This window comes from Chlorocebus sabaeus, chromosome 15, assembly GCF_047675955.1.
Source record: "Chlorocebus sabaeus isolate Y175 chromosome 15, mChlSab1.0.hap1, whole genome shotgun sequence".
Taxonomy (NCBI): domain Eukaryota; kingdom Metazoa; phylum Chordata; class Mammalia; order Primates; family Cercopithecidae; genus Chlorocebus; species Chlorocebus sabaeus.
The window spans coordinates 56,135,307-56,154,936 of NC_132918.1; the positions used below are offsets into that span (position 1 = coordinate 56,135,307).

A 19,630-nucleotide genomic window follows, 5' to 3' on the forward strand; every position below is an offset into this window, starting at 1 on the left:
AAGGTGCTTGTGAGAAGTGACACGGGGCCCAGCTGATGGGCCTTGATGGCACCACTGCAGCCTTTGCATCCTTGTCATTTGCCACCTCCCCCATGATTACTGTGATCACTGACTGTCGTCATGCAAATAACAGCAAACATGGCTGAAGTGCCTACATCATCCTCAGTGTTGGAAAGCCTGTACAATCCTGAGCCTGTCATTGAAAGCTAAGAAATGAGCCAAAGGCATTCTCTATGGCTTGAATGCAACAAGAACCAGAAAAGCTGGAAATCTCCTGGGAGTCAGAGCAGCTGAGAAAAAGGTGATGAACAGCCTGGGACACTCAGTATCCTATCAAATGGGCCCAGCCCTGAGAGTCCACGGCTGGGCTTGGGGGTGCTTCCTGTGCATGATTTCAGACCACCATTCACAGGACATCCTGCACAGAAAACTTACACTTTTCTCCTCTAAAAGAAAGCCCAAAACCAAAAGATACCTGTTCCTGGAGAAGCAGGACCCTTGGGAATTTCTAGCTGATTTCTGCTGCCACTACCACGGAGGTACAACTACTCCTGCAATGCCAGGGAGAGGCAGGAGCATGCCCTTCCTTCCTACTGAGGAGTGTGATGGAGATGAGATTGGAACTGGAGGGGATGTATGGGAAATAAACACAAAGTAGCACAATCTCAGGTCATGTGAATTATGGCTTCCTGCTGAGGCTCACACACTGCCCTAATAAAAGCCCACTTTGTGAGGTCCTGGCCCCTGTTTTGGGGCACATTTCTTCCCTGATCATAAACCACCATCCATGCTGAGATGATCATGGCCCATCCATACCCCGCTTCCAGGAATGAGACCCACCCAGCACAGCTACCAATTATGGTCTTCTCAGCACAACAGGGCAACCCAAATTGCCTGGAAGTAGTGCTAGTGGGGTCACTCTGTCACCTCCAGACAACCATCCACGTTGAAAGCATACCCACAACAGAAAACCCAACAAAAAAATATGGACAAAATATCTAAACATCCATTTCATTGGAGAATATATACGAGTGGCTAATAAACACATGAAAAGCACATTAGGGAAATGAAAATGAAAATAAACAATGAGATGCCATGACACACCCACCAGGGTGGTTAAAATTTAAGACTGACAACACCAACTGCTGGTGAGGTTGTGGAACAACTGGGGGTCTCACACACTGCTGGAGGAAATGGAAGACGCTTCAGCCACTTTTGAAGACAGACTAGCAGTCTCTTACAAATTAAACTTACACTTACCGTATTATCCAGTTATTTCCCCAAACAAAATGAACACCTATTTTTCATTCTGTGTTCACATAAAGACACGTACTCAAATATTCACAGTAGCTTTAATTATAAAGGCCAAAAACTATAAGCAAATGTCCACCAACTGTGAAATGGATAAACCAATTGGGATATATCTATGCAACAGAATACTACTCAGCAATAAAAAGGAAGTATAACACGCCACAAAATGGATGAATCTCAAATACTTATGCTAAGTGAAAGAAGCCAAACAAATAAAGAGTACATGCTCTATGATTCCTTTTCTATGAGCTTTTAGAAAAGCAAAACAATCGAACCAGAAATTCTATCAGTGGTTGCCAAGGGTGAGCAGCGAAGGGAGGCACATGACAGGGAAGGGACACGAGGGTGATGACAACGATCTATATCAGGTGTGCAGGGTGGCTACACAACCGCACTCATTTGTGAACCCTCATGGAATTGTATTATATGTAAATTATGCTTCAAGAAAGCTTATTTTTTCCAAAAATGGACCCCATCTCAAGTAACTATTTTCACATCCCTTGAAGTCAGGGCAGATATTCAGCAAGCAGGCACTGGCATAGTCATACTTGTTAAAATCCTGAAATGCTTCCACACCTACTGGCAAGTCATTCCTGCCCGAGGCTTCTGAGTTACTCCTGTGCTCTAGTCCTTCTCTGGGTTCTCCTGGATCTCCCTAGGAGATCCAACAGCAGGGCTAATACCTGCTCAATAGGGAGCCTCCTGGACCAGCTAAGGTGGACATCCTTTCTGACTGTTTAGGGCCATACTGGGTAAAACTGATTTGGGAAAAAATAGATGGTGCAGAGTTGAGCTCTAACTCGGCTGAGGGCCCACTAAGTCACTGCCAGGCTTATTGTGTTTAGATCATGCATTCTCAGCAAGGTGAAAACTGATTCTTGGCAAGGAGGAAGACTAAAAAGTCTTAGATCTTATAACGGTTTGTGGCCCACCAAAGGACCTCAGTACCTCAACAGATGTCCACAAAATCTGTGCTATTAACATTCACAAGGTGTGAGGTGGTCAGGAAAAAAGTGTCTTAAAAAGGCTCCTTAGGCCAGGCGCATTGGCTCATGCCTGTAATCCCAACACTTTGGGAGGCAGAGGCAGGTGGATCGCCTGAGGTCAGGAGTTCAAGACCAGCCTGGCCAACATGGTGAAACCCTGTCTCTACCAAAAATATAAAAATTAGCCAGCCATGGTGGTGCTCGCCTGTAATCCCAGCTACTCGGGAGGCTGAAGCAGGAGGATTGCTTGAACCTGGGAGGCGGAGGTTGTAGAGAGCTGAGATCGCACCATTGCACTCCAGCCTGGTGACAGAGCGAGACCAAAAAAAAAAAAAAAAAAAACACCTCCTTAGTAGCAGCAACTATGAGAATAAGGAATCAGGTTGAGAAATGCTGGTTTAGCTTCAAGAACTCTGTGATAGTGAGAACCTGGACACCACAGCCCCAGCCCCCAGACCTGAGGGTGGAATTCCCACCTGGGAGGCTAACCTGTGCAGAGGGTGTTGTGGGCATGTCTAGGTGGGAAGTAGAAGGTCAGTTGGGAATGTGGGAAAGGGGGAGGGGCCACACGAGCCATTGCAGTCCTTTATGGGACTCCCCTTCTGGGGAAAAGCAGTTGCTCACTCTCCCTCCTATGAAAGCCTTTAACCCAACTCAACTCAGCAAATGCTCAGGAGGACCCCTGAGGACCAGTACCCTGCGAAGCTTAGGCTAAATATATTAAGAGAGATGGTTGGAACTAGGACGGCACACTCAAGTCTGGCAGAGAGACACATAGAAACCCAAGGACTCCTACCCTTTGCTCCCAAAAACTTATCTTTCTGTTCCTATCTGGAGTTCATGATGGCAGAACTGCACCCAAAACATTTGGAGTTTTCAGCTGGTGTAAGTAATGAAGACAACTTCTAAATTAGAAGAAATTAAGTGCTGTAGCTGATTCCCTGGCTTTGTCAAGCTCAGCTGAACCAGAGCCTCCTTGGAAACACTTGCTTTGTATGCTGATACATTATGACAATACTATAATTGTTCTCTCAGTCTTTTCCCAGATATTTAATAACAACGTGAAGTGGGAGTTGCAAAGGTCAGTCCTCCTGTAGAATGAGCATTCTTCTCATTGTCCTTTCCTGAATAGCATCTTCCATTTGCCAGGCTGTTCTATACCAGTGAGCCCTGCTGGTGGAGGCCTGGTGCTGTTAAAGAAGCAGCACCACCTACTCAGGGCAGAATATTCTAGTTTGCTAAATGGTCCAGTGTCACTGTCTTTCTATATCATCTGCATAAATACACACATACACACACACACACATACACACACACTCCTCCTGTGCTACCCAGGCTTCAAGCCCATGAATGGAAAGAATGTTAACTGCCAAAACCAAAGAAACCAGGTGATATACATATTTGCATACTCACTTGGTCAGTTACTCTTGTGCTTGGTTAGGTGAGAAGATTTATTTCCTAGGACCTCAGATCAACAGAGTCACATACCTATGTTAAAACCTTCTTTGTGTTGAAAGCTCACAATAGTTGACAAATGGGTCTGTCTTAGCAGGATGCAGTATGTGAGCAAGGACTAGGAAGCAGCAGTGCCCTGAGCTCTCATCTCTCCTTGGCATGTTCCAATTGGCTGGCTGATCTTGTGGTAGTCATTCTTCCTCAGTGAACCTCAGCTGCCACATCCATTAAATGGACCTAATTCGCTGCCTGTCTGAAGACAGGACTCTCTTCCAATGCTGAGATCTGTGACTCTCTTTCTGAAAACATCAGAGGGCAGCTTTCAGGAACCACTGGATTATCTGGGGCATTTCAGTGTGAGGGTTGCTCAGAAGTCTGCATGCTCAGATAAGGCAGGGAGTAATGGCATTATAATTCAGAACCTGTGTGATGCTGTTAGTGAATGTGCTTCATGTCTAGGCAGGGCTTGGTTTGGTAACTCAGGCACCATAAAAGAGGGCGATGTAGCCCTGGCAGTCTGTGTCAGAGAGTAGCTTTGTACCTAATCCTGAGGGCATGATAGTTGCTAAGGAACCATTGAAATGCAAATGAATTGGCAAATACTTAGCAGCAAGATATCAGAAAAGGGTGGGGAGGAGATGCTCTGAACAAGTTAGTCAGGTGAGTGAAAGGAAAATTACTTTCTCCTGATTGGGAAAAGAAAGCCAAGGGTTTTCATGCAGCTCAGCAGCATTGTGCTACTGTGGTTTTTTTTTTTTTTTTTTTTTTTAATCTGTTCTTTTTCTGCTTAGCTGGGAGTAGAAGAAAGTTGGAGCCAAGAGCAGGGAAGTTGGAAGGGCAAATGGAGCCTTCTTCTGATAAACTCTAAGTACATTTCAGATCACTCTCTCTCTCTCAAATGAGAAAGAGATACCTGAGGTATGAAAAAGGTAGTCTGCAAATGACTTTGAAGATCTACCATCTTATACAAGACTTAAAACCTAGCGGAAAAAGTACATCAAAAACTGTGAACAAATATTCTACTGATGCAAAATGGAAATTCCAGGTGAGACTAGGCCATGATTGATAATAGTGAAAAAGAAGGGAAATGAGCCAGCTCATTGTACCTATGCGTATGCATTTCTTTCATTCTTGCTCTCCAATGGATATCCAATTTAAATGCAGTGGTTAAATTCAGATGCTCTGGTATCCACATTGGATTCAGGGGATTACAGTGAGAAATTACGGCTCTTCACCCATCGTTTTTCTCATCTTGCCCCTAAATAGCAACCCTCCTCTTTCAGTCTAGTTGAGATGCCCTAATCTAAAAATCACTTTACCTTTAACCAAACACCACTGCTATCAGCCTATTCATCACTTTAAATGTGATCATGATGCTCAGGAAGATAGAGAACATCCCATCAAGAAAGAACCTGTTTGTCCAGCTGTCTCCAGACCTCTCTTCCTGGGTTTTTAACTTTCCCATCACTTTCTGTTTCCCTGCCTTTTCATCTTCAGGACCATCACAGCCACAGATACCTCCTTCTTCTGTCCAGAATCCATATACTTTCCTTTATTGGACATACCATCTCTCTTACTTGGTTGCATAATTTAGTTGTCCCAGGAAGATTGATAAGTGTGGCCTATCAATCACAAGAATGCCTTCCCAGTACCCATTCTTGCTTCTCCTGGACAAGCACCCTGACAGTTTTGTGACCAGCTCTCCCCCATCTCAGGCCAGGCAGCTTGATGGGTCTGAGCTAGCCCTTCCCCCTCCGCTATAGAATTTCATAGACACATGACCCAAGCCTGGACAATGAGTGTATTTTAATCACCCTGGTAATGGAGCTTGGTTCATGGAGAGGCTCAGGACCAAGGGAAGCCCAGGAGGCAAAACTTCTTCAGCATTTGCTAGGGCTACAAGGAGTGAGAATTTATCTTTCTGCTGAAGTTTCAAGAGAATATGAGTTTGAGGCTGCCAGCAGCCACAAGACCATCCCGTGGGAAAGCCTGTCTGAGGATGAAGTGAACATAAATGACTGTGCTGATTAGTCTCCATTCATCCCTGCAGATCTATTCTCTATTTTTTTTTTTTTTTTTTTTTTTTTTTTTTTTTTGCCATTTTCTATGCCTCTGACCTCTATGAACTGCATCAACCAGACTTTCATGCCGTCTGCCTTCTTGTTGAATTCATCGTGTGAGGTACCAGCAGGAGATGATGTTTAAGAGGAGGAGAAAGGGTTCAAGGAATACAAACCCTCCTCCTTCACCCTCCGTGCATGATCTGGGCAGCAGCTGCATTCCTCGATGTCTCACTCCTGTCAGGGAGCTCCTCTCTCATACCGTGGCTCTTGCTAGGTCCTGAGAGCACAGGGGAGTATCGGCTTCCCACTATTCTCAGTCCCTGGGTACATCCCCATCCTTATTGGTTCCCTTAATATTGTTCACACCTCTGCAGTGAGTCTCTTCATTAAACCCTCTTCAGTAAACTTGTGAGAGTGCTGTTTTCTGCCGGGACCTTGGCAGATGCAGACACAGAACTAAGGAATGAAAACAGGGAGTCAGTCTTGAGACAGCACTGGTGCCCTGGATATAATCATAACCAAAGTCCTAAACTTTTTTTTTCTCTCTCTCTCTCTCTCTGTCTCTGTCTCTCTCTCTCTCTCTCTCTCTCTCTCATACACACACACACACACACACGCGCACACACACACACACACACACTCCTTCCCCAAATCCTTCCCACTCTAAGTGTGACCCTCTCATTTGGTTTCTCCAAGCAGCTGATGTGTAACCGCTATACCACATCCATCAGAGTCTATCATATGCCCTATTACAGCCTGTAGTCTGCGTGGCTCTGTCTCCCCCACCAGTCTACTCATCAGTGAGCTCCCTGAAGGAAAGTCTGTGTCTTCTTTATCTTGGTGTTTTCCATTCTGTGTACAATGCTTCTCATGTAGATGCTCAATAAATGTGTTCTGAGTGAGTACTTGTGACACTGGTGGCTCCTAGGCAGTGCTGACAGTTCTGTCTCTCTGCCCTCACTCCCCATTTGCCTCTGTAAAATGTGAGCTCTCAAGTCTGGAAGTAGCTCTGGCCTTACTTGGACACCCCAGAGATGGGGATGCATCATCTCTCAAGGCAGCCTATTCCATCTTGGTTCAGTTTGACTGAAAAGAATTTTGTAATCAAGTCAAAATCTATCTCCCATGCAGAGTAAAACCTAAGCCACTTGCTAAGAATGCACTTCGAGTATTCACAAAGAGGTCCTCCCTTCCCCTATTTTAAGTTGTCCAAGCCTGCACCCATCACTCTCAGCCACATCATTTGTTTACTCCCTTTATAGCTCTTTCCTGAAATTATATATACATTTTTTGTCTTTTTCATGCCTGTCAGTTCCCCCAATAGGATGTACGCTCCCAAGGGCTGTAACATTTCTGGTTTTTTGCATACTGCCTGGTACATAGTAGGAGATAAACAATATTTGTTATTAAGTGTTGAATGAACGAGGTATCATATCTCCACCCCCTTCCCACCCTTCCCCTAAGTCCCTTTCTAGGTTTATCTAAATCATTGTTCTCCTACCTCTCCTAAAATATTTCAGTTATTAATTGTTCCAACCCTAAACTTAGTGGTTTTCCACAATTACTACATTTATTTTGTTCAGGAATCTGCAGTTTGGACAGTGTTCTGTGAGGAAAGCTTGTCTCTCCCTACTCAGAGTTAGCAGGGGTGCCTGGAAGGACGGGGTTGCAACAAACTGAAGACTCTTTTATTCATACTTGGCCTCTCATGCTGGCTGTGGGCTGGGACTTGAGCTGAAGCTGGCGCTAGAAATTCTACATGACCCCTTCATGTTACCTGGGTCTCCTGACAATATGGTAGCTGGGTGACAAGGGCAAGTATTTCAGGAGAAACAGAGAAAGTTAGGTGGAAACTGTGTTGTCTTCTACGACTTCACTCCGACGTTATGCAGAAATACTTCTGCCATATTCCATTCATTACAGTGAGTCCTAAGGCCAACCCATATTAAACGGAAAAGGAATGAGGCTCCACATTTTGATAGGAAGAGTATAAAAAAATTGCAGATATGTTTTAAATGACTACATAGGACATGATCTCAGGTTTTTAAGTGTTGATCTTTTCCTTCTTGTTATTTATTCATTATGTCACACTTATTGACACCTCCTATGTGCCACGTGCTGGGGGTGCTATGTGCGGGGGATGCCATGACAATCAGGATAGAACTCATGCTTCAGAGGTTCATGGAGCTGTAGGGTATCCAGCAAAATAAACACACAACTGGAGACCAGTGTGGAATGTGATCCTATAGAGGGAAGCAGAGGCGGCTGTAGGGGCACGCAGAGGGCAACCCAATCCAGCGTGGGGCAGGAGAGAAAGTCTTCCAGGAAGAAGTGATCACTGTGGTGAATTCTGAAGAATGATTTAGGGTTAGCCAGAAAAGAACAGCAAGACTTGCAACACAAGCAGAGCAAGCAGGTGCAGACCCAGAGGCACATGGGGCAGATGAGTCAGAATGGCCTCTGTGTGGGTGAAGGGAAGGAGATGCCCAGGGCATGTGTATCTGTGCAGCATGTGCACCTGTGGACATGTGTGTGTACACATGTACCTGTGTGGAGCTGGGAAAGGAGATGCTGCTGGGCAGGAGGGCAGGAGGCAAGGAGGACCCAGGTGATGTAGGGTCTTGTGATGATTGGCTCTGAAGGTGCTAGGGAGCCAGCAACGGATTCACACCTGTGGTGTGACCGGGATTAAACCAAATACTACACTATCGTCCAACACCCAAAGTGTGTTCTGACCAGTGCCTGCCCCAGGTCTCTGAGCACCTGTCCAAAATGTGGTGGATTTTCTGATACTGACACCTTGTTCCTTGCAATCTAGTTTACAGCGTGCATTCCACCATCCCAGACCATTTGGAGGCATTGTCAAAGGAGCTGAGAGCATCCCCGGATGGACTTTCTGGTCCTGTGACAATGGCCCCCAGGAGCAGACAGCCCTGGAGGAACCTGCACATATAGTTCAGGAGCAAGAATTCATGTGAAACCACCTGGAATGAGGCCCCTTCCCAATCCCCCACCCCCAGTTCACCTCCCAGCTCCAGCCTCAGCATCAATGAGAAAGCCAAGGGTAAAGGTCCTATGTTGATGTGCTGGAAAAATACCAAGAGGAAAACAACAGAACAATTAACTGCAGGGCCCAGCTGCCTTTCACAGATAAGGCATTCTCTCTGCTGCCACCGTCAATGAAGCCACCTGCAATTATTCCTCATCCTCCTGCTCAGCCCTTTCCACTGCCACGGCTCCAAGGGGGCCTGGCCACTGTCCAGTGGGACTCGGATACTAAGGGATTTCTCTCCTCAACATCCCCCAACATGTTCTTCCGTGCTCAAAGCTGATGCTAAATCCTAGTGTCCTCCTCTAATGTCATAAGTCGGCACCTGGCCAGACGGAAAAAAAGCAGTCAGAGCTTGAGAAACAACATGGCCCCAGGTCAAGGGTAAGCAGGACAGAGTCCACAAAGAAGAAGTCGCAGAAGTGCCCAAAGACAAACAGCAGCAGCTGGTCCTTCCTCTGAAAGGTGAGCCTATGGAAGGGAGTACCAGAAGACCTGTACTGTGCCCTGATTCCCCCCACCAACACACACCCACCAAGGTTCAGGCACAGATGCCAACTGCAGCCATCTAAGCAACACAGCTTATCAAAGACAATATCTAGATGGACATTGATATGGTTTAGCTGTGTCCCCACCCAAATCTTAACTTGCGTTGTATCTCCCAGATTTCCCAAGTGTTGTGGGAGGGACCTAGGCCAAGGGAATTGAATGAATCATTGGGGCCGGTCTTTCCCATGCTATTCTGGTGCTAATGAATAAGTCTCATGCGATCTGATGCATTTTTCAGGGGTTGGTTTACACTTTTGCTTCTTGCTCATTTTTCTCTTACAACCGCCATATAAGAAATGCTTTTCGCCTCCCACCACGATTCTGAGGCCTCCCCAGCCATGTGGAGCCATAAGTCCAATCAAACCTCTTTTTCTTCCCAGTCTCAGGTATGTCTTTAGCAACAGCATGAAAATGGACTAATACAGACATGCAGTAAAAAAAAAAAAAAAAAAAAGACAATAATGACCACAGTGGGGGTCTGACTGACAGGGGCACATGGGAAAGGCAATGTGCAATAGAAGGAAAAAGTTTTCCTCCAGCTGTGGAATAGGTGGGACAGCTCCAAAGAGTGAGAAGAGAGTCTGGCCACAGGGTCCGAGCATTGACACCAGAGCAGGACTTTGATGGCACCTGGCAGGACAAGGATAGACAGCTCCTGGTTAACACATGCTCACTGATTTAATTCACAAATAAGCAAAGTTAAATGGAAAAGGTGACTGAACTGGGAGGCAGAGAGGCCCAGGGAGTTCCGCAAACTTTAGTTTGAAACTTCACTCTTGAGCCAGTTAACTTCTCAAAGCCTCAGCTACCTCATCTGTAAAATGGGAGAAAGAATGCTTAGATGCGAAGGGTATGGGGACCAATATGTATAAAGGGACCAGCACATGACAGTGCTCAATGAGTGGTTGGAAGCATAATCTAATCCTGGATCCTGCATTGCCAGCCTGTAGGGCTCCTGGAAAGTTTCTTCCCTTCCCTGAAACTGACCTCCAGTCCTGCTTCTGACATGTCAAAACTGTGCAGACAAGCCTGACCCCTTGCTGGCTCCCTCAGGCTTACACGGCCCCTGTAATCAGTCCCAGGGACCTTAGAAGCCACTGCCAAGCTACAGCCTTGGGCCCCTGCTCCCCTCACTTGTCCCCTCCCTTTCTGACCACCTGCCTCTGCCCATTTCTCTGTTCATTATCACCTTCACAGGGAAATGGAGAAGCAGAGCAAGGAGGTTAAATTCAAATCGGTCATTTTGTCACTTGCCGCCAGGAAGTGGGAGGGGAGAGATGAGAGGTGCAGGGCCTCAGGTGCAATCTGTGGGCAGAAATGAGTCCTGGTAATTCTCAGAAAGTCTCCTATGTGTTTCTACATTGGCCCAGTTCTGCTACAGAGAACTCTGGGGGAACCTTCCATGAGCACCCTCCTTAAGCAGCTGCTAGTGGTATTGTCTGCAGGTGCTGGGATTTCGCCTGATCTGGAGAAACATCTGTACTGGTGATGAGGGGTGGGAAACAGGACCTTCTTTATCACCTTTTCCCTGTTTTCACAAGCAGATCATCTTGAAACCTGAATCACCAGCAGGGTCATTATAGTGTAGTGAAGGGCCCCCCGATCTTTAGCTTTGGGCATCCTCCCACAGAGCTAACACTCCATGCTTGCTGGAGAGTGAGTGAGCAGATGAATAAGATGCTTTTCCTGCCCTAGAAGGCTGAGAGCATAATGAACCATTTGCTAGGCTGTCGAAATGAAATCTTCTCATTCACAAAGTTGGAAGTAAACATAAAGTCAGTTACAGTGAGAGGCATCTGGCAGATAATGCTACATGGTACCAGTGGGGACCATGACCCCAATCCTGTCTGCAGCACCTGCACAATCCTGGGCCTGCTGCCGGCCAGTGAGAGATCCCTAGAGTACAGTCTTCCCCATGGAGGGCACTAGGCTTTCTCATGGAGGGCACTTAGCCTTCTCGATGTTGGCTAAGCTCACTCTTTCCTATCTCTGATACTTGAAAATCAGATGCTGAGCTGCCTCCTACAGAACCCGACAGGCTACGAAGATCCATGCCCCACCCATGATTTGCCAAAGGGCCACCATGCCTCAGATTGGGCTTTATCTACAATTGTCAGCCCCTGCTTCTACAACTGCTTCTTCTACCCTGGGGTGTGCATCCACTCCAAGTCCCTGCTACTCTCTCTACCATAACGATCCTTCCTCCAGTCTATTCAACAACGAGAAAAGCGAGGCATAAGGAGGGACAGTAACCCTGCACTTGTTTGCTTCCTGTACTTTAACTCAGATAGAAAGTGGTTTTCTATCAACAAAGAAGAACCAACCCATTGCCCTCCAGGCCTCCCTGGAAAGTGTGTTGTCAACTTTCTAACCCCCAGGGGAATGATCAACAAAAGCCAGCAAAGTGGCTCTAATACATCAGATATCAGGGACCTCTGATGGAGCAGATGGTCTGATCTCACCCCTCAATGCCCCCCAACCCAAGCATAGTTAAGCACTCTGACATGAGGGCCCCACCTACAGATACCGCTTGAAATGGAATCTGCAGAAGTTGAGGAATTTCTCATGCAAAATTTTGCTTTTAAATATGAAATCTTTCCCAAGGCATTACTTTATTATTACAGTTATTTCCTCAGAAGGGCAGACATCCAATGCTCTGTTTCTCCACCATCTTTGGAGACATCGAAATCTGACAGAAATATTCAAGTTGCTTAAGTGGCTAGTGCAGAAGAGGGAGACATAAAAAGAGCTCTTCCAAGGAATGCAGACTCCTGGAATCCAGGTGCAGGAAGACGCTCTTGTCAATGGAGGATAGGTAAGGGTTTGGTGTGCCCCCTCCACCGCTCCCAGAACACATGGGGTCCCAGGTTTATCTCCTTTGGGGACACTTCTCTGATGATCATTTCTTCTTTGGGAGGGCTGGTCAGGGCAGAGAGAGGAACAAATATACCAGTCCTTATTAGAAAGTGTGCTGCAGGACAAGTCTCCAGCCCTGTATCTAAGAGTGTATAGGGCTGCAATAGGGGTGGGAATAGTGGGGTAGGAGGAAGGTGCAGAGAGGGAGCTATATAGAAACTGGAGCTTGATCTGAAGTGTTGAGATTGTCTGAACATTTTGCTCATCTCTTCTTGCATGACCATGGAAACCTAAGCCCCCAGTAGCCAATGAAGTCCCCAGTGCTCAACGGCAGAGTCAGCGCTAGAACCCTTCCCACCCCTGGATTCCAGCTGATATGAGTCTTCCTTCATGCAAAGCCTTCAAAAGTGGTGGAGTAAGGTGACTAAAAATATAGACTACAGAGCCTGACTGCCTGGGTTCAGATCCAGGCTTGGCCACTTACTAGGTGTGTGACCTTATCAAATTACTTAACTACTCTATATCTCAGTCTTCTCACCTGAAAAATGGGAGAGGAGTTGATTATAATAATACCCACCTGATAGGTTTTGTAAGGCTTAAGTGAATTAGATCTCATTAGCAGTTTCCAAATATATTGGTGCCAGGCTGTCTGCATGTGAATCACTGGGGCCCTTCGGTAAAATGCAGATCCCCAGGCCATTCTGATTCAGCAAGTGCCGAGTTGGACAAGACCTACCAGGACTTCCGACTGCGACCTGGTTTAGAAACATTCCCCTTGGCAGTGTTTCCAGGAAGCACATACATCAGGATCTTCAGGAAAGCCCACTTAAAATGCTGATTTTTAAGATCCATCCAAACCTGCTGAGCTTTTCGGGTTAGGACCCAGGAGTCTGTAGCAAACTGCCCAGGTAACATACTACCTGAAATCTGGGAAACACTACTTGAGCTGGTATTCCCCTCTTTGGGCTTCCAAAATTGCCCCTACCTTTTGCCCATGCTAGAAAAGCACTATGCATCTAAGCCTTAGTGATACTAAGAACATTTAAAGATTAACTATATATTATTTTAAATTTAGTAATATACATGTATTTTGTATTTTAATAGCATCTTACTTTCTTTTTAATCTTGTACAGAGTGTGTCCTTATATTGGTTATTACATGTCCCTACCCCTATAGTTAGAATAAGTGGGTGTCATGACCCACTCAACACAGAAAGATACTGTGGCCAGGTGGACTGGGTAATTCTTCCAAGCAACAGAGCTGGGAGATGAAAAGGCAGGTGGAGTACTCTGGCTTCATGATCCTGTTATCTGTCACCACCCAGGTTGATTCCATCTCTATCCTCATGACCAGACCTCCCTCCGGACCCATACATTCCTTTCATTGCCCCGAGATCACAAAATTTATTCCAGCAACTAAAGAACATGTAGTTTCTACTAAGTAGGAAGTACACATGCTAGATCCAGAGTAGGGGGTCATGGTGCTGTCCTGTGTCCCCTAGCATCGCCCTTCTTCTTTGGTCCTATTTGCTTTATCAAAGATTACTTCTCAATGGGTAAAATTAAATGAGAGCCATACCATGCCTCTGCCTCATGGGCTTTTCTTAAAGCACATCTTGGTCATCAGTACCCATTCTTCTAAGAAAACAAAGTAAGGGCTCTGAGATCTCGATCTGGGTTGCACAAGTCAACAGAATGCAGAAGGGGCTGGAGCCGGACACTGTGTGACCTAGCAGGCCCTCCCCATGCTCGGAAGCATCACAAGCTGCTGGCTTCCACCAACCCAGAAGGTTTGAGCTGGGACTGAGTCTGGGCCTCTGCAGTTGTTTACACTGCCAAGACTTTTCCCAAGCCATTGCCCAGAGCTGCATTGCCCTCCCTCGCCAGCATTCCATGCGTGGCTTGAGGAGGCAGCTCCACAAATACTGAGTAATGGTGATCATTCCACGTTGCACAGAAAATAAAATCAGCTAATACATGGAATTTTCTCAAATTTACTTTTCTTTCTCAGACATTTTTAAAAATCTTTGGTGCCTGCTAATGCTTACAGGCTCAAGCACGTTCATGGACACCCAAAACAGATGCACACACAGCAAACAAATATTAACAGAAAATGCAGAAACAGCCAATCACTGCCTAGCCTTGTGGCCTGTTGAAGACACGTGGGCTTAGTTTGGGGTTTTCCACCACAAACAGGTAATGGAAGTGTAACTGTGTCCAAAATATGTGCAGTGAAATTCAGTGCCCTAGCGTTTCACACTGGGGCATGCCACAAAGGGGCACAGTAATTTAGTCGTGCACTCATGCATCAACAATGCCTACTGGGAACCCACTACTTGTCAAACCTTGAGAAATCTACTACCCAAATACATGTGGACATCCAAGGGTGCCAGGACCAGGACTTCACTCTAGGCTACACAAAAGAGCAGGTCTCCTGGGAGTATTCCCATCAGCCAGTGTGCCGCACTCTGAAGTGCATGGTACTCCCTGGACACAGGGAGAGGGACTGGGAGACTGCTTGGAGCAGTTAGCAATTCCAGGTTGCTGCCTCCCAGGACAGCCAATGTGCTTAGTCCAGGGATGCCTCTCTCTGAAGGTGGGTGTCCTCTGCTGCTGTAGCAGAGCCTCCAGAGAAGCCCAGGTTTCCAGATCCTATCCCAAAGGGCACAAGACAAGGGGCAGCTCAGAGAATGCAAGCCATTGCCTTCACCTCACAGACACCAGCAGCCCATTCTCAACAAGCTCTCAGAGCAGGTGGGAAAAGGCACCAGTGGGCTTGAAGAGGCAATTGTTTGTCAGGACGCTGAGCAAAGAGGCCTAGCTTTGTGTCCAGAAGGCAGAAGGATGTCAGCATTCTTGCCAGCACAGCCTGCCTTACTCCCTTCTGAAGACAGACTTAGCCCCAGCGAACCTTTTCCCTGTAGAGGCATCTCCCTCCTCACGGAGCAGAACTGGCTGGAAATGCGGGAGTGTGGGGGGAAAGGAGGGAAGAGGAGCTTTCTTTCAGTCTGCATTTCCTACACCCTAAACCAACAGTCCTCCTGCCTGATGATGGGAATTTGAGCCCCCTCCCCTCCCCTCCCCTCCTCTGGCCCTCTGGCCAAGAAACAACCAGACCCTGTCCTCCTGCCTTCCACCCAGGCAGGGGGTGTCTTAAGGCCCTGCCTTCCTCTGGCCACATCTCCTCACCTGGCCCATGATTGTCACTGTCCCTTTGTCCCTGCCCTGCCCTGGGCTGAGGACCTGCCAGACCTCAGAGCAATTTGCCCTGGGTGCCAAGGCCTCACTGAAATTCCACTGCAGACCCCAGGAGAAAGCAGACAGACACATGAGTGTCTGAAATCAGCAGGGAGAGGCGCCCCCTGACCACAGCCGAGTTTGGGAAGGATCTGCTGTCCGTAGGCAGCTCATTGATCCACTTTCTAATCACTATTCCTCACTCATCACGAACCAAATAACGCTGGCCCCAGCCCAGCCAGGCAGGCGGGAAGGCGGCTCCGTGTGTAGAGAGTAGAAAATGAGCCTGCCTGTGTTCATTCTAGGAGAGGAGGGAGTGAATGGTACGTAATATCCCTGCGTACTGAGTAGGGACCAGGGGGCTGCTTTAATATTCTGCTGAATGTGGCGTTTCTTTTAACCCTTGCTGGAGAGATTTTCAGCCCACAGAGTCAGGCTCCTTCCTGTCAGGCCACTGGCAAAGTTTCCCGACTGCAGCAAGAGAAGCCACAGCACCAGGGGTAAGTGGCTCCGGAAGGCCTGGGCGTCAGGGCCCTGCATACCTGGTTGGGATCCGACACAATGGCACCCGCGGGCAGCTTCCGGCAAGCAGACAGGGATCTCTGGCTAGCCAAGAAGAGGGGCAGGGAGGAAACTGCCCACGTCCTGATGCCTGCTGTGCTTCCATACGTTTGCTCTCCAAACTATTTCGCTTGCATGCACAGGAACCCAATGCCGACAGCACGCTCCCCAAAGTGGGCACCCATCTCCTCTCAGAGACCCGGCCACTGAACCTCTGGGGGGGCAAAGAGCAGAGGGCCGGACCCAGCCTCGGACCGGCATGACGCCGCCCCAACGATGTAAGTCCAGTCTGGAATTGCCCTTGCAAATGCGCTCACCCGGGCTTTCCTGCCCGGTTTGGGGGTATATATCCCCTTGAATTTCCAATTTCAACTGCTCCCACACGTGTCTCTCAATAAGTCAAACCCAGGTATCCCTGCGCCAGGGTGTTGACGGCGCTCCACACGGCTCCAGTCTCCTCCTGCACGTTCCAAAAAGCAAACCCCTCCTTGCTCCCCTCACTACAAAGCCCAGCAGTCCCTGAGGGCAGCAGGAGACGGAGGCAGACAAAAAGCCACCTTCGGAAAAGCCAGTGAGAGCTTTCTAGGCATTAATCGCCGCACCCCCATGCTGCCACCAGAACAAACGTGGGATGCGGTGGTCTTCGCCAAAAGGGTAGAGAATCTCAGCAGCGCCTCAGGGCCCGGAATGCCCCTCCAGCTTCACTTCCAGAAGGGCAGCGCTTTCCGGAATGGCGGAGGGCACCAAACCATCGTGTTTGGGGGAGTTTACACTGGGCAATCGGTCATAGTTTTGCGAGGAAGGGGTAACAAGCGGAGCGAGCTACCGGATAGGAACGCTGTGCGGGCGCCAGGAGCTGCGTCTCCCCGGTTTGGAGTCCCCCAGAGGAGTTCCACCCGGCGCAGGACACCGGGAAGTGGGGCTGCTAGCCGGACTGCGGCAGCGCATCACCCCTAGAGTTGGTTTTCTCCCGACAACTCCAACTCCGCTCTCCCACGGAGCTGTGTTCCCAGGAGACTGCCGCGGCCGCTGCTAGGCTGTGAAGAATGGGGGCGGGGGAAGGGGCGGGAGGCGGGGAGCTGGGCCGGGATTTCCCACAGGGATTCGCGAGCGCTACCAAGCGCCCAGGCTCCCCGCTGCGCCGGGCACCGTGTCTTTGGAGCGCGCTTCCCAGCCACCAGCCGGAGGCACCGCCAAGTCTGAGCTGGCAGACAGTGAGGCTGCCCGACGACTCTCGGCCGCCAAGCCTCCTCTCCGGCGTGGTGGAGAGGCTGGGAGACTTTAGGTAGGACCGACCACTCACCCCAGCCCACTCCTGTTCCAAGGCTCAAGAGGCGAAAAGGCTGTCCACCTCTCCCCGACTGACCCTGGAAACGAACAGTCCCGCAGGCGCCCGGACCTCCAGACTGGTCCCCAAGGGTACGGCCAACGAACTCGACCCCTCTCCTTCGGCGGCCACTTGCGGGGTACCAGGACAGTGCTTCTCTGGCCCCCGCGCGCAGTGCTTGCACGCCGAGCAGAGTCCACGAGCCCGTGGACCGCGAGCTGGGGAAAGGGAGGCGGCGCGCGGCTGCTCAGAAGCGCATCCGTGCCTGGGAGCAGACGGGCGCCTGTACTCCAGGAACCGGATGGCAAGAGGCACCTCTTTCTCCCCAACGCCTAGCTCCGGCTCTGCCCAGAGCTAAGGAGCATGCACTGCAATGCAGCGGGCTCCGCGCTCTCCGAGCGGGGGCTGCGGGAGACCGAGGCTGCCAGCGAGTGCTGGGGCGAGGAAACCGGGAGACTCAGCGAGTCAGTTTCGGGCACTAAGAGCCAGCTGGGGGCGCGCTGGTGGGTGCCGCCCAAGCCCCGCGCTCGGCAGCGGCCGAGGCTCCCACACCTCCTTGCCCTCGGGTCCGGCACTGCAAAGCAGTTAGAGAAACCCCGCGAGCCGCGGTGCACAGCAGTCCTGAGGCGGCAGGTACCAGCAGCCAACTTGCTCCGTGGAGGGTACGTTACCTTCCATCGCGGCCACTGCGGATGCCAGGAGGAGCAGTAGCAGACAATCCAGGGCCATCGCTGGCCGGCGGCCCCCAGGCCGAGCCCGAGCTGAGGCAGCAGCGCCGGGAGAGCGCCGCGTCCCGGGGCGCCGCTGCGCTCCCCGCGGGTGGTTTTTCGGTATCCTTTCGCGCTCTCGCCGGGACCGGACTCCCCTGAGCGCTGCGTGGGCGTGGGCAGGAGTGTGCGCGCGTGGGGCGGTGCGGGCGCGCGTGGGTGTGGGTGTGCATGTGTGTGTGTGTGTTTATGGGAGAGGTGGGTGTGTGCGTGCGTGTGTGAGAGAGGGCGAGGGAGAACGAGCCTGGGAGAGCGCGCGAGAGCGAGTGCGTCCTGGTGTCACATTGCGAGCTACAGCGGAGCCTACGGGAGGACGGAGCCGGCCAGACTGACGCGGGAGGGAGCGGGATCCCCCACCATCAGCTCTCTCCCCACCCCTAACACCTCCTGTCCAATCAAGGAATCAAACCTGCAAAATTCCCCCGGCCAATCAGGCGCGAGCACCTCCTTACACTGGCATTGTTAGTTTAAGAAAAACTTTTGCTTGCGAGGCTGTGCGGGAGGGCTCGGAAGGCGCTAGGAGGGGTCCGGGCTCCCCCTCGTGGTGCTCTCGGAGAACCGCAGCGGCCCGCCCAGCTCACTCTGTCCCCACCTAAGGGGCCTAGCGAAAGAGCTGTGGAGGCCTAGTGCCCTTACATCCCAACCAGGACCGAATGCGCTTTAAATAATCAAATGAGCCTTCTTTCATCTTCTCTGTGACAAGAGCACCCTGCCTACCCTGTTTATAGCAACTCCAGGGACGCACCAGTGCCTGTCCTGCAGAGCTCTTAACTGTCTAGCACAGGTTGCTAGTTACTAATCACTTTTGTTTATCGCTGGGTCTCCCCCTTATTAAAATGGGGTCACCGTTTTCGGATTCTTGCCTATTTTGTTCACTACAAAATCCCCAGTTCACAGAACAGTGCCTAGCCTGTGGGAGGCATAGTACGTGTCCGTTGAAAGAATGAGTACTGTTCAGATAACCTGTGGGCCCTTGCTCCGGGGTCCACAGGGAACCGAACTTGCTTCCTGTCCAACAGTTCGCAGTTCTTTTTCTGCAGAAACCTCTGGTTGCCTTTAGTGTTCACTTACCAATGCATTGTGAACTTCCACAGAGGGCCAGACCCCAGAGGACAGCTCAGCGGAGGGAGACCAGGAGTCACACAGCTCTAAAACAGCAGAGCCGGCAAGAGGGCTCTCCCAGGCCTGCGCAGGGCGAGGTGTACTGTTGCTGCGGGCCAGGCCTTCAGTGTGGCTGGGAAGGACTTAGGCAGCAACCCGGGATGCAGCCTTGGAGATAGGAGCAATTCTCCCAGGCTCAGCTCTCACAGCTGCACTTTATCTTCCTGTTTCTGGAGATGGTCAAGGATTCTAAATCAGAAACTCACCTTGAGGCTGTTATATGTTATGCTGGAGATGTGCCCTTCCTTCCTCCCCCGCCCCTCTACAGACCTGATGATAGTCTGGTCCTACAGGGTCAGGGATGACCCG

The 19,630-nt window shown here is 49.7% G+C and overlaps 1 protein-coding gene across 1 annotated transcript in view; it reads right to left on the reverse strand.

The window, feature by feature from the left end:
• The window catches only part of EPHB1 (EPH receptor B1), a 453,280-nt gene extending 434,271 nt beyond the window's left edge, over positions 1-19,009 (reverse strand). Inside the window, exon 1 of the mRNA XM_073023598.1 lies at positions 18,065-19,009. Coding sequence (XP_072879699.1) covers positions 18,065-18,122 — 58 coding nt within the window. The 5' untranslated portion in view covers positions 18,123-19,009. The remainder of the gene's footprint in view (positions 1-18,064) is intronic.
• Positions 19,010-19,630: the final 621 nt, after the last annotated feature.